The sequence below is a fragment of the Macaca mulatta genome, chromosome 11 (assembly GCF_049350105.2).
Source record: "Macaca mulatta isolate MMU2019108-1 chromosome 11, T2T-MMU8v2.0, whole genome shotgun sequence".
Classification (NCBI taxonomy): domain Eukaryota; kingdom Metazoa; phylum Chordata; class Mammalia; order Primates; family Cercopithecidae; genus Macaca; species Macaca mulatta.
In genome coordinates, this window is record NC_133416.1 from 73491421 (window position 1) to 73507330 (window position 15910).

Consider the following 15910-nt stretch of genomic DNA (forward strand, 5'->3'; position numbering starts at 1 on the left):
ACATTCAAGGTCCTTTATAATCTGAATGTAGTCTACTTTTACAGCCTCAGCTTCCATGAGAGTACGCCTAGCTCTAATTTATGGATTAGGAAGACACTCATATAGAGGGGTAAGTAACTTACCCATAGTTATTCATTCAGCAAATATTAGCATGTCTATGGAAAACAAAGTGTCCCCAAACTCCTAGGATAAGACTAATTGTTCTGTTGCCATAGTAAAAATCATCACCAGAATTGTTCCAGAACTATCAAATTGATCAGTGACAACATGCTTCAGTGAACACATCTCTGAAAGCTAACCAATCCGTGGCAGCCTCCTGCTTTGAAAGTTAGCTGTTTGGTGACAGACTGTTTCCAGGTGAGTACACTGCTAAGACTGACTTCAAGCTGCTCCATTTTCCTGCAAAATGCCCTTCCCAAAAACTGCACATAAGCTCAGAAATCTGCTTTCCTAAATAAAACTCTACCTGACCACAATGTTACTATATTAAGTAAGCAAGGTTCAGCTTTTTGGTTTCAGATATTGTGAGAGATACTGAGATATCAAACACTATATAACGGTAAATGAGAGAATAAGGTATTATCCCTGTTCTCAAAAAGTTTACAATCTGCTGGGGAGTATATGCAAGGAAACAGGAAGGTGTTTTCATTTGTTTGTTTGTTTTTGTTTTTTTTTGAGACTCGCTCTGCGCCCAGGCTGGAGTGCAGTGGCATGATCTCAGCTCACTGCAACCTCCAAACAGGCAGTTTTAATAATGTAAATTCTACCAAAAGAAAAAGCTGCTATTCTGTATAGGAGGGGCCCCTAGTCCAGACGTGAGGTAAAGGAGGTTGGGTGGTGTCTGGTGAAGTTGGGCTTTGAAGGGAAGTCCTCTAAACGAGTGATTGTCAATTTGGCTGCTCGTTGGAATCACTGGGGGAGGTGTAAAAACACACCGATGCTGTATCTCTCTCCTAAAGTCACTGGTTTAATTGGTCTGCCATTTGATCTGAACATTGGGATACATTCTCTAGGTGATTCCATTTTTTCAATCAAGGATGGGAATCACTGATCTATGTGAGACCAAAAAGTTGAGTCAGAGTGAGGTAGGTAAGGCCTAGGGATTAGAAGAGCATTCAGAGAAAGGGAAGCATATATAAGGCTCAGAGCCAATGCACTTCTATTCTGCTGCACAGTACTGAGCACTTTTATGTGACAGCATTGTTCTTGGAACTAAGAATAGAGTGGAGAGTAAAATCGCCACCTTCATGGAGTTACATTCTAGTGGGCAACACAGAATAAGCAAATAACTAGCATCATCTCTGGCTGTACTGCGAACCAATGAAGCACTGTGAAGAATGGACAGGCAGGAAGGGCCCTTTTAAACAGAGAGGTTTAAGTGGCAGCATGTGAGCAGGGACCTGAAGTCAAGGAAGGAGCAGGGAAAGAACCTGTGCATGTTTAGCAGAGAAGTGCCACAAGCTCAGGGCACAGCAGGTGCAAAGGCCAGGAGGTGGCAGCATATACCATTCCTGAAACAAATCCAGCTGAAGCTAGAGAGTAAATGAAGAGGTTGGGCACAGTGGCTCACATCTATAATCCCAGCACTTTGGGAGGCCGAGGGGGGTGGATCACTTGAGGTCAGGAGTGCGAGACCAGCCTGGCCAACCTGGTGAAACACGGTCTCTACTAAAAATACAAAAATTAGCCATACATGGTGGCATGCACCTGTAATCCTAGCTACTTGGGAGGCTGAGGCAGGAGAATCACTTGAATGCAGGAGGTGGAGGTTGCAGTGAGTTGAGATCGTGCCACTGCACTCCAGCCTGAGAGACAGAGTGAGACTCTGTGTCTCAAAAAAAAAAAAGGAAAAAAGATTGTAACTTTCCATCAACTTCGAAAGGTCTGTCATCAACCCTCCAATTAGTTAGCAAATTGCATTCTTGCTGGGTGTGGTGGAAGGCACCTGTAATCCCAGCTACTTGGGAGGCTGAGGCAGGAGGATGTCTTGAACCTGGGAAGTGGCGGTTGCAGTGAACTGAGATCACGCCACTCCACTCCAGTGACAGAGCGAGACTCTGTCTCATAAATGAATGAATGAATGAATGAATGAAGAGGTAAGACAAGATGCTGGCAAGGTAAGGAGAGGCCAAATCCCTGAGGCCTTGTAGGTCACGTAGAAGACGAGTGGTAGGAAGGACTAGACTGGGTGCCTGGAGTCGGATAACTATGTCATATTTATGGGACTACTGTGCGATGGTGGGAGGTGACCAGTGGTTGGGTGGAGTCTGAGAAATGAGCGTGAGACTGGGAAAGATGGCTCTGAGCTCAGTGCTGAAAAAAACTGATAAGAAACCACAGAACTTTGGGGGCTGGGTTAGAATTTACCAGTGCTGAAAATTCTTTATTCAGCTGTTTGCTTCTACTGATTCCATAATCTTGATGACAAAGGCTGAAAGGGAAAAGAGCAAAGGGCCCCAAATATGCAGGAGGATGTAGAGGAAGCTCCTAGTGACAAATTACTTGCAAGGAATTAAAATTCCACGTGAGGTCTTACCTGTAAGAGCCTGTCATATGGCTTTAAGCCACCAAGATCTCCTGGCCCAGCTGGGCGAATATTTTTGACATACACTCCTTTCTCCAGCAAGCCATCTGCTACACTGAACCCAAAGTCCTCCATGTCAGAGTCCTTGTACAAGGTCACCTGAAGAGAGAGAAAGTGGGATGGGAATATTTAGCTGGGCTGGAGACTTTTCCTTCTGCAACTTCTTGATGATCGATCTTTTCACACGACTTTTAGTCACATCATGGATTTGTAATATCAGCATCAGTCAGCTCCCCGCACCAATCCTGCAGCTCTTTTTCCCACTCCAGGAATATCCTTGGACTTTATGAAATCCCAACCAGAACTGAAAAACGAGGAGAAATGGAATGTCGGGGTCCTCCCTCCCTCCTTTGCAGTCGTCATCAGGCGGATACAGGAGAGAACTTCCCCAGGGCATGTTGACTTCTACTATTTTCCTGGGGCAAACCCTGGTCAGAGGAGCTGCCCGCAGCAGCCCTTTACAACTGCTGAGATGTCAGGGAATAAGCCAAAGGCCTTTCCTTCCTCCCCACTCCTGCCTAGTGCTCTGCTAAGCACAGTGCTCGGCGTATCCTCTCTTTGGGCAAGTACCATGAAGTTCATCCTTTTATTTGCTCTGGAACCCCCAATGAGCACCATCACAGAACACTATGTAAAAGACCTGAATGTGTTTCTATGACAACACCCTTGCTCTGTGCCTTGGCTTAACTCACTCCCTCAGCATTTGTCTAGGGTTTGATTTGGTAACTGAAGGCATCTACTCTGAGTGCTGCGGGCCCCCCGCCGCCCTGGGTCTCTCTGCTCCTGAGGCCAACTACAGCTGGTCAAAGCCTCACTCCTCCACCAGCCCTCACTCCTCCACCTGACCACCTGTGAGTGTTCGTCTGAGGCTAAAATAACTAATCATTTGTATATTCATCAAATATTTATTAAGCTCCTACCATATTGTAAGCACAGCATGGGGTGCCAGAAACAGCAGTGAACAAGAGGAAGAGGCACACACATGAATATGCAGCAGTCCCCAAGCTCTCACTGTGCTGGGCATTGCGCCCAGCAGCACACTCAGCACTTGATGCTCAGTTAACGCTTTGAGGGGGCCACGGGCTTTATCGAGTTGTGCCAGATGCCCTCCACAAAGACTTCAAGCAATGGTCAGGCTTAATTTTCTACTGTAATTATATATATATATATACACACACACATATATATATTATATATATACACATATATATAATATATATATTTGTTTTTATCCAACTAAAGCATGAAAACATTATTGTAAAATAGTAAAAAACAAAAAAACAAAATCAGAGCTATACAGGGCAAATGTGAAGGTTAAAACTCTTAAAGCAAGGATCTTTGTTTCTATCCAGTGATTTTACTTCAGAGGGCTATGGCATTCTGAAGGCAATACAAAAGTGGCCAGTGTGTGGGTTTTTATTTTACTGGACAGAGAGCTAAAATATCAAGCTGATTGGGTCAATACTATTCACCAGGCAGTCCTAGTGGTTATTACCATATTAGAGGTGAGGAAATTAAGTTTCACTGGGGTTATGTAACCCACCCAAGGCCACAAAGGTAAGAATGGTGGGGACGTTATCTGACAGACTCCAGACACCAAGTGCCTAATGGTTCCACTCTCCTGCCACTCAACATGCACCTCTCAGCCTCATCACTTTCAGCGTCCTCCTGGACAGGAGCCACCCTCAGGAGCCAGTGAAAATGCAGTCTCAGACCCGCCCTAGACCGACTGAGAATCTGCAGAGCTGATGTTTCCTGAGACGACCCTCTTCGCAGGCTCATTCCATCACTGTGTGTGCATGTGAGTGTGTGTGTGTGTGTGTGTGTGTGTGCGCGCGCGTACATACTGGACACTACTATGCCTCAGGGACTGTTTTAGGGACTGAGAATATATTTCACAGGATAGAGTGAAAAAAAAAAGTAGAGCAGTGAGCAAAACACAACCTTTATGAGCACAGCCCAGTGAAGAAATCTGATTTAATCCTCATAATGATTCTGTAAGATGGGTAAGAGTCTTCATTTTAAGAGGTGACAGATATAAAGGTTTCTCAGTCTGCACTAAGTTATACAAGGATAGAGTAGTAAGCCCTATTTTACTACATAAAGGGTGTGTGGGGTTGTGTGTGTGTGTGTAGCCTAGTAACACCCAGCACCCCCGCACTGGCCCCACCACCCATCGCTCATCTAACATGCTCACTGGTGATGCTTGGGGAGAAGTAGGTTAGGTTCACACCATGTGGTTGAGAGCACCCCTACCTTCCAAAGCAATACTCACCAAGGGGAGAGGGGAAGACTTTGCTGGTGGCCTGGGCTCGGGTTTGGGGCAGATCCCCACTCCCCAGCTCCTTGAGGGGAGTAGGGGTCCTTTTTGCCCATGGATGTATCTCAAGCCCCTAAGGCAGCACCTGCCACATAATGGGGTTAGTATTTTGTCAGATAGAAAGGGCTTGTCCTGCAATTTATGAGGCTGAGGATCAGTCATGATGTCCTGTCCCTTTATGAGTCATTGCAGAGAAAGAGAGTGTGAACTAAGAGAGATTTAATTCTGGGGTTCCAGCCATCCCCTCACCCCTCACCCAAGGCCATGCTGGGAATCAGCAAAGCTGTCTCGTGACAGAGTAGCTAGGCAGGACAAAGCTCCAAAGTTGACACTGTGTGGCCATGAGAGGGAGGGCACTTCTGGTACCACGGCCAGGCCTGCCTACCTGTGGGCTGAGGAGACCCAGATTCCCAGACAGTGAAGAAGATAGGGGGAAGGTCCTCCAACAGGGGATGCTAGACTTCTTGCTAGTAAGGCCTGTGGGAGTTGAGTAAGCAGTTTAGAAAGCGAAGAGATATTACTGTCTCCACCAGTTTGTGGAGCAGATCATACACAGACAGGGAAATGAAAGTTCAAAGAGAAATAGCAACTTGCCCAGGATCAAACTGATGGCAACAGTGAATTGGCTCAAATCAAGGCTTCTGACGGCAAAGCTTAGATCTTGCCATGGCACAGTCTCTCCTTGCCTAGCACACAGTTGCTTAATAAATACTCATTGCAGAGAGGAATATTTAGGCTGCTCCACAATTATGTTTTTGCCTTAGGCCAGATAGGAGATTTCTGAAAATATTCTGGGTGAAAATTTCATACATATTCTAGAGTAGAGAGGTTGGAACACCCATCTATTCACCACTCAGATCCAACAAGCATCAAGAGTTTGCCATGTTTCCTTCAGCTATCCTTCTCTTCTTCGGGGGAGTGTTTTCAAGCAAACACCAGTCTGCATGTCATTTCACTCCTACATACTTCAGTATATACCTCCAAAAAATATGATCACTTTCTTTCATAACCTCCACATCATCAATTTACTGGCAGCAGCAACTCTTCTTACCTGATAGCCACTATAATTTCCCCAATTGTCTCAAAAATGATTTTTTCATTTTATTTTATTTTTACTTTTTTGAGACAGGGTCTCACTTGGTCACCCAGGCGGGAGTGCAGTGGCGTGACCTCGGCTTACTGCAACTTGGCTCACTGCCTCCCGGGTTCAAGCACTTCTCCTGTCTCAGCCTCCTGAGTATCTGGGGTTACAGGCATGCGCCACCACACCTAGCTAATTTTTCTGTTTTTAGTAGAGACAGGGTTTCGCCATGTTGACCAGGCTAGTCTTGAACTCCTGAGCTCAAGTGATCTGCCTGCTTTGGCCTCCCAAAGTGCTAGGGTTACAGGTGTGAGCCACTGTGCCCGGCCTCAAAAAAATTTTTTTAAGTTGGCTTGCTTAAGTCAGAATCCCAACAAAGTTCATACACTACATCTGTGTTAAGTCTGTTAAATCTCCTCTTACCTGTGGCGGGTTCTTGTCCTTCCCCTTGTGCTGCTGATCTATTGCTGACACTGTGTCATTTGCTCTGTAGCATGTTCCTCTGTCTCCCACATTTCTCTGAATGGAAGTTAATGCTAGATGCTTGATTTCAGTCAAGATTAGCTTTGTAGTAGGGGTGGGGGCAGGAACAATTCACAGGTGGCACAGTGCTTCCTATCACATCATGTCTAGTTGTCCTACTGTGGGTGGGTTCAGGTGATGACAGCCTCATTCCGCTATTGTAAGGGTTCTCATCAATCTTTAATCTAATGATTTTATTTATTGATCACTATCTGAATCAAAATTCCATTAGGGGTTGTAAAGCGATAATCTTTTTCTAATCCTATTAATATCTTCTCTATTTATTAGCTAAAATGATTTTGTAAAGGAGAATTCTCTTTCATCAATTAGTGCTGCCTTGTTACTCTGAAATACATCTTTTACAAGAAGGGCAGAATGAATGAATGCTAATTCTTTTCTTTCAATTTCAGAACAGGGAATTTGTTCACTAAATACTTTGAATGGTGGCCCAACGAGAATTTGTGTGTGGGGAAGCGGGGGATGGGATCAATATGAACCTATAAATTTTGATATATTCAATGCATTTTTTGTTTGTTTTTGTTTTGATACTGAGTCTCACTCTGTCGGCCAGGCTGGAGTGCAGTGGCATGATCTTGGTTCACTGAAACCTCCATCTCCCAGGTTCAAGCAATTCTCGTGCCTCGGCCTCCTGAGTAGCTGGGATTACAGGCGCCTGCCCCGACGCCCGGCTAATTTTTATATTTTTAGTAGAGATGGGGTTTCGCCATGTTGGCCAGACTGGTCTTGAACTCCTGATCTCAAGTGATCTGCACACCTTGGCCTTCCAAAAGTGCTGGAATTATAGGTGTGAGCCACTGTGCCTGGCCTATTCAATGCATTTCAATGAGTTGCATCATTATTCTTTTGGATCCTCAAATGTTCTCATCTTTGGCCACAGGAAGTCTTTCATGTTGACTCCTGTGTCCTTTTGATAGGATCCATTGGTTTTGGTCACTTCTTTACTTTCCGGCACAAAATATGACTCACCATGAATAGTTCCTATCTCCGATCTGGAATCAGCCATTCCTCCAAGGAGCCTTCACTGGAGGAAATATTGTTGATTTATATTCTATTCTAGTCCTTTTTTTTTTCTTTTTCTTTTTTTGAGACAGGGTCTTACTCTGTCACCCAGACTGGAATGCAGTGGCGCGATCTCGGCTCACTACAACCTCCACCTCCCAGGCTCAAGCGATGTCTCCTGATTCAGTCTCCCGAGTAGCTGGGATTACAGGCGCATGCCACTCCTGCCTGGCTAATTTTTATAGTTTTAGCAGAGACAGGGTTTTGCCATGTTAGCCAGGCTGGTCTTGAACTCCTGTCCTCAAATGACCTCCTGACCTCCTGCCAGGACCTCCTAAATTGCTGGGAGTACAGGCGTGAGCCACCGCACCTGGCCTATTCTAGTCCTTTTCCTTCTATCTCCACGCTGCTTTCTCAAAGGGATGAAGAGGAGGAATAGTGGGGGAAGGGAAAACATGAGAAGGAGGCTAGTAGTTATTAGGATTGGTAATAGACTGACATTCTTCGGACCCTGTTTACTACTGGGTGAAATCTCTTTGCCCGAGGTTCCTGCTTATGTCCCACTCTGACTTTATCTGTGGGATCTCTTGCCCTTTTGCCCCTTTTCTGTCTTTGTTCTTAGCCATGTTTTCTCCACATGGCAAGCAACACACCTGGGGCAGGGACCGTCACCACCATTCCTAGAGGGTGGGGCATCCTCCTTGCTATCTCCATTCCACTTGCAACTAGGTTCAGGGGTGCAGTCCTGCAGACTCTGTGCCTATGGCTGGTTGGTAAAGTGCATCAGCTTCTGTTCTGCAGGCCTAGCCATATCCTTGAGATGCACCCACATGTGAGGGTGCTAAATCTTAAGCTTTAAATGGGAGCGAGGAAACTCACTGTGGTCTTAGATCTGAGGCATGTTTTCCAACATAGTAAACCAGAATCCTTGCATTTGAGGAAACACTTGGTGTGGGACTGGAATAATAGTGAAGTTCGTCATGACTCTATTGGCCTGTGATTCTGGGTGTTTGCACCACAGGCCAGAACCCACAAGGGGCACGAGGAAGAGTGGCACCCAAAACTACCAACACCAACCAATGGTAGTACACTAACCAAAGCATTAGAGATGAGTGCCAACCACAGTTAGCAGAGTAGCTCATTAACTTCAAGGTCACAGTTATTGGCAAAGAGCCTTGGTTTTTCTGAGCCTCAGAGTTGAAGAGTTGATGGAAAACTCTTCAGGATAAGAGGCTAATAAATAGTTTAAATCTAAAAGTAATCTGTTTCTCCAGGGATATCTCCCAAGGTTAAAGGATACTGAATTTTAATAGCCAGCTCTATGGTTCTCCTGGAAATAGCCTAGTAATGGCAAATTAACAAAAATAAAATTATTTTAAAACTACATAAAAGATTCTAGAAATCAATAATTAACAAAAATAGGGAGCACGGGGGGCTGTTCTGACACCAGTAACAATGAATTGTGCCATACAGCCCTGTTTACCTGGAGTTTGATAGTGGTTACCTTGGATTTATTTCCTGTGCAAAAATAATTCTAAGGATTCTGAGGTGTAAGTTCATACTTCTCCCTACCCCTGAAAATGAATCTCTTATCCAGTTACTTTCTTACATATGATTGCTTTTGATCTTCCAACACCTCTGTGCAGCAAAATCATTGCCTTTCCACGAATGAGGATACTGAACCTTGAAAAAGTTGATGGACTGACTTGTCCAGCTAGAATGCAGAAGCACCAGGATTCAAGACTAGAATATCTGACCTCAACTGCTGTGTTCTTTCCACCAAATCATGATTTTTTTTTTTTTTTGGACATGTAATCTCCTAGCTAGTCAGGCAGCCTTTATTCATTTCCAACTGCCCAACCAACTAAAGATGAATAATTAATCATATCCGCTGGGTTTCTTCTCATCAGAGCTCTTTGTGGCTTTCCAAGAACATCTGCATAAAGTCCTGCTCCATGCTCCTACGGCTCACCATCCTGTCAGTTGGCTTTGCATTCTACCCTAGCTCATGTGAAGCAAAATTTTTCTCGTAGGGTCTGTCTTTTGTGCTGACTATAGGATGCCTCTGGGGAACCTGGACTATGAACACAGTTGCAAGGTTTTTCTGTTCTAAAAGAGCCAATGAGCTTCTTAGAACATAACACTCAGGGCTAGGATATAGTTCTACAAAGCTCAGTTCAATTTTAACTATTTGTCAGCATGTGCTGCAATTGCTTCGAACCCTCCTGAGAACAGAAGCTTTCACAGGAGGCCGGGTGGGTTCACCGTGATTCATATTCAGCCTTGTTTTATATTTCTAAGCAAGTCTACTGACATGTTTGAACAACATCCTGAAGGCCAAGATCAGAAACCCGATACTTATGTTTTCGATTTTGACACATGTGAAAGGCTTTAGCTGCAGAGCCAACTCGCCCCACTTGGCTTTGAAGGGCAATTGCATCTGCTCTCTGGAGAAAGTCATGGCAAGTGACAGCCATCCCAGAAGGAGTCCTCAAGCTCTGACAGCTCCCTATGGCTCACTCCCTTGTCCCAATGGCCTTAAGGACCAAACTGACACCTACTTCTCAGAGATAGTTTTCCTGTAAATCACCAGGCATTTTGGTTTACTTGTGACAGATACCGCTGGGGTAGCCCCATTCCTTTAACTCTGACAATTTAAGTAATGTCAGTTTTGAGGACAATCCTACACTATCTATGGCTCTGGAAGAAAACGAAATAGAATACAGTCTTCCAAACTGGAAGCTTGCAGCCCAAGAAGAACAATCTCAGTTTATACCATTAGAAACTCAGGGGTTTGGAGAGGAATTGGGTCAGAAAGCAGCTGCTGCCCTCCTGTCTGGGGAGTCTCCTTAGCTGAGGAGAGAAAGGAACAGCTGCTCCAAATGCCACCTCCTGCTGCATTCTGGCAACAATGTGGCACCAAGAGCTGGAAAAAATGAGGGCTCAACAATGAGAGAATCAGTAGCTGGGATTTTGGCTGTAAGTGTAAGCAAGCCAGGGGCTACCCTGGCCCTTGAGGAGCTGAGTCCCAACCAAAAAAGTCGCACAGTTTTTAAGATCTGTGGCAGATTTAGGTGCTGCCTTTCTCATTCATCCCAGAGCACCTTCACACATCTATTGGTTCACATAGTAACAAAAACAAAAGACCTAGATCATTCTCCAAATTCTCCAGGAGATAAACCAAGCCGCAAGTAAGCAGCTGGTCCCCTAGTTATTGCCAGCTCCACTGCTGGTCCTTTGCACTTGCCCCAGCCACCATCAAGCTGGCCGGCTGCGGCGGAGTCTGTGTTGTGGGTGTGTTTGCTCAGGCCTGCCTGCTGCCTGCTAACAGCACCCCTCTTGACTCAGCCTCTGTGTTCTAGCTCCCAGCTTGGCTCTGGCTTGGCCCGTCTCCAGCTTTTACCCTTTTTCCAATTCCCTCTGCAACAGATTGACCTCCGTTCCTCTCAGGCCCATGTGGGCCTCCTCGGCTCAGGACCCTCCTGCAGCTCTGGGTGGGTGGCACACCCTCCACCCGCCCTTGGGGCCTGTGGGGCTGAGGGCCAGGCACACTGTCATTCAGGAAGGATGACAAGTTGCAACTAACCAAACTCCCACTGCACTGAATGCTAACTGTCTTGATTTTCTTTCCCCACTGTAGAGACTGCTGATGCCTGACATTATGAAGAGCCTGGGACAAGGAAGTACCCCATCTGAGAGAGACAAAGATACATGCCCTGGGCTAGAGTGTTACCAATTTAATCTTTTTGCCCAGACTGGAGTCCAGTGGTGTGATCTCAGCTTACCACAACCTCCGCCTCCCGGGTTCAAGCAATTCTCCTGCCTCCGCTTCCTGACTGCCTCTGCTTCCTGAGTAGCTGGGATTACGGGCCTGCACCACCATGCCTGGCTACTTTTGTATTTTTAGTAGAGACGGGGTTTCTCCATGTTGGTCAGGTTGGTCTCCAACTCCTGACCTCAAGTGATCCACCCGCCTCAGCCTACCAAAATGCTGGGATTACAGGCGTGAGTCACCGCACCCAGCCTTCAATTTAATCTTTACTATAGCCCTGCCTGACAAGTCATATGGCAGAACAACAGTGCAGGAGGAGGACGATAGGACTGTTCTCCAAGAATCTGGGCATGAGGGAAATGGAGTGACCTTCAGAAAGTACACCGTCTATAAGTGAACATCCTACAGATTATACACAAACTTACAAGCTAGAAATAAACATGTTTGATCACAACAGAGATGGATAAGGATATCAGGGTGGGATGAATGGTCCCAGGCCAGAATCAGACTGAAGAGAAGCTATTAAGATTTCTGAAGAGAGGTGGTGGTGGGTCCAGGACAGAAGCAATAAGATGTATGATCAAGCCCTGAGAAATAAGGCACACTAGACACTAGTGAGCCTGCCACAGGGGTGTCTGAGTCTAGGGGATGGCAATTCTCATTGTTTCTCTTGCTCAGAACTCAGACTCTGCAAAAGTGGATGGCAACTTGTAGAAAAGTGATAAGATACAAATTGAGTTCTGTCTGGTAGAGATGCAAAACATTTCTCCCCTCAGAAAAGATAACCTCAAAGGCTTTGATTTTATTTCCCGACAAGTTATTGGGCAGCTTTGATTCCAACTTAGAAACCTTATTCCAACATTTCTTTTCCCCACTGACTGATACACCATATATCATATATACATATGTCCCACTAACTTATATATATATACACACACACATATATACACATATATATGTACATAATATATATACATATATATATGTACATAATATATATACATATATATATGTATATAATATATATACATAAAGTTTCTTTATCCCTTTTTTTTTTTTTTGAGACAGGGTCTTGCTGTGTCGCCCAGGCTGGAGTGCAGTGGTGAGGTCGTGGCTCACTGCAGGCTTGACCTCTCAGGCTCAAGTGATCCTCCCACCTCAGCCTCCTTAGCTGGGACCACAGGTGCGTGCCACCACACCTGGCTTTTTCTTTTTTTAATTATTTTTTGTAGACAGAGGGTCTCACTATATTGCCCATGCTGGTGTTTAACTTGTGGGCTCAAGTGATCCTCCTGCCTCAGCCTCCCAAAGTACTGAGATTACAGGTGTGAGCCACTGTACCTGGCCTTCCTTATGCCTCTTTAAACAAGCTTTGCCATCCTGTTACCATTCCTCGCTAATGAGTTAAATAAACATTTTTTGATATGAGCCAGTTATTTACATAAGAATTGTGTTTTTTGGGAAATTCTATCATTTGTGACAATGTAGATGAACCTAGAGGACATTATGTTAAATGAAAATGTTAAATGTTAAATGAAATAAGCCAGGCACAGAAAGACAAATACTGTATGATCTCGCCTATGTGTGGAATCTGAAAAAGTTGAACTCACAGAAGCAGAAAGTAGAATGGTGGTTACCAGAGGCTGGGGTAAAGAGGAGACATTGGTCAATGGGTACAAAGTTGGTTAGTTGGCAGGAGTAAGTTCCAGTGATCCACTAAACTGCAAGTTGACTACAGTTAATAATAATGTATATTTCAAAATCACTAAAAGAGAAAATTTTAAATGTGATGGGCGTGGTGGCTCACCCCTATAATCCCAGCACTTTGGGAAGCCAAGGCAGGTAGATCATGAGGTCAGGAATTTGAGACCAACCAGTCTGAGACCAGGCTGGCCAACATGGTGGAACCTCATCTCCACTAAAAATACAAAAATTAGCTGGGCATGGTGGCACGCACCTGTAATCCTAGCTGCTTGGGAGGCTGAGGCAGGAGAATCGCTTGAACCCAGGAGGTGGAGGTTGCTGTGAGCCAAGATCGCACCACTGCACTCCAGCCTGGGTGACACAGCAAGACTCTGTCTTTAAAAAAAAAAAAAGAAAAAAAAAAAAAGAAATGATAAATAGTTGAGGTGTGAAAGGAAAATAAAATTCAAATCTTAGGACCTCAAACTCACTAAGCCAAAGGAAACAGTGAAGCTGGGCACTGCGTCCCACAAACTTCCTTCCCATCTTGTTCCTACATAGATAGCTACATACCTTTCTCATATTTTGCCCACAAGGAAATTCCTGGTGGGCCCTGAGATCTTTAAAGCAGTTCAGTTGAATTTCACCCTGACAAAGTAAATTGACAGCTTATCTTCACAAATATGGGACAAAGGACGGAACTCAAAGTCATCCCTCTGCTCACCTGAGAAAAATGCATATCTGACTCCTCCCTACCTATACTCTATAATTATTTTATCTTATGTAAAAATGCAGATTCGCTGAGCTCCAGATAAATGCATAATGAACCACTCCTTTCACATGAAAAATGAAATGAGGATGATCAGGGTTGGATGGCATTATTTATTCAGTGAAGCTAATCAAAAGGCTCAACAGAATGTAACTGCTTCCCTCTTTTATCTACCCTCTCCCTCTCTTTTTTTCTTTACTCTTTTTCCATTAAGTATTGAAGCCCACAGACCCTCTCTGGAAAAAGCACACATCGCAGATTTGTCCTGTGGTATGTGTCGCTTTTTCCCCAGGGTGTGTCCTTAACTTTGGCAAAGGAAATTAAAAATGACTGAGACTTGCCTCAGTCATTTTGTCTGACTTCCAGAGGTCATGAATATGCCAATAACTCATGTATAGATTCTACAGTGTACACATGTATCAAGATATCCCTTTGTACTCCATAAATGTATATAATTCTTATGTGTCTATTTAAAATAAAATAAAACTTCAATGATTATGGTTTTTGGGAGGGCATGGTGGCTCATGCCTGTAATCCCAGCACTTTGGGAGGCCAAGGCAGGCAGATCATCTGAGGTTGGGAGTTCGAGGCCAGTCTGGCCAACATGATGAAACCCCGTCTCTACTAAAAATACAAAAAATTAGCTGGGCATGGTGGTGCCTACCTGTAATCCCAGCTACTCAGGAGGCTGAGGCAGGAGAATTGCTTGAACCTGGGAGGCAGAGGTTGCAGTGAGCCAAGATTGTGCCACTGCACTCCAGCCTGGGCAACAGAGCCAGACTCCATCCCTCACCTTCCTCCCAAAAAAGATTACATTTTATACATTTAAAATGTGTGTCTTAACAGAATCATAGAGAAGGGAAGCTAATGGAAATGATACATTTTGAGGAAGGTCAGGACTGGATGCCATTATTTATTTAAAGCATACAAGCCCAACTCCAATCCTTGTCCCACAGTTCTGTGTTCCCCTGATAATGTTCTGTTTGCTGTCCCTGGTTCTACAGGGAGAGAATTTGCTGGTCAAACTGATAAGTGACTGGTTACTAGACACATATCCACTTCTTCTGGTATACAGAATGAGGATACAGAATGTCTAGGATGGCTTTATGGCAGTCATCTAGATCTTGTTGAAGTCTGGGATGCTGAAGAAATCTCATCGTCTGAGTTTCTGACCCTGTAAGGTTGAAGCAAGATGGAATGATGGTGACTTGGCCAGAAAAGAATGCTATATTGTGAAGTCTCCCTCTTCTGATAACAAGTGACCCTGCTCCCTCTTTGGTAAGTGAGGAAACTGTGGCTCATGGAAGTGGCATGGCTAATGCATGGCAAGCGAGGTCTGCCTGACTAGGAAGCCTATGTTCTCTCTAATTTATCATTCCTTGCCTGAAGAAAGAGAAGCAGATCTAGCAAAGTGTGGTAGACAAAAAAAAAAAAAAAAAAAAAAAAAAAGTTCATATATTCAGTGTGTTGCTTTTAGCTTCTAGTGATTTCCACAGTACACAATTCTACTCTAGCTATTTGGAGAAAGTTGAAGCCTGGCATGAGAATTCCTTTGATTTTGAGAGCTGACTCCAAATATTTTGTGAAGTAGCATGTGCAAGAATAAGATACATATTTCCATCTCATATTTCCTCCAAGGGCTGAGCCTATTCCTGACTCAGAGAGATATTGCAAAAGAAGCTGGTATTATACACATTGGAAATGACACTCCTTCTAAGGAGCAAAACAACTTTATCATATCAAGCAGAGCAAAGCTCCCCTCTTGGAAAACTAAAAAATGATCAAAATGCAAACTGGATTTGGAGGGGGGAAAAGGTGATGGTAGCAAAAGCAGCTGTCAAAAATAAAGAGGTTACTTGTGAATGACTGAAATGTCCAAGTGTCATGCCACCAGCAGCCACAAATAAAAGCAGATGCTGCAACATTTTTAAAAAGCATTTCTATAAAAAGAGTAAAATGGCTGCATACAATTAAGAAGTATAATTTTATTGAAAAGCATGAATGGCAAAGCAAAAGGAAATGCCAATATGATAGGGAGTATTGCTCTGTTACCCAGGCTTGAGTGCACTGGCTCAATCACAGCTCAATGAAGCCTCGACCTTCCAGGCTCAAGTGATTCTCTCGCCTCAGCGTCTCGAGTAGTTTAGACTACAGGTGCA

At 44.4% G+C, this 15910-nt stretch overlaps 1 protein-coding gene across 11 annotated transcripts in view; it reads right to left on the reverse strand.

Annotated features, from left to right (window-relative positions):
- GRIP1 (glutamate receptor interacting protein 1) overlaps positions 1-15910 on the reverse strand; it is a 715153-nt gene that overhangs the window by 3461 nt on the left and 695782 nt on the right. For all 11 annotated transcript variants that reach the window (XM_077954689.1, XM_077954687.1, XM_077954683.1 and 8 more), the window contains one exon: positions 2537-2683. In XM_077954689.1, coding sequence (XP_077810815.1) covers positions 2537-2683 — 147 coding nt within the window. The remainder of the gene's footprint in view (positions 1-2536; positions 2684-15910) is intronic.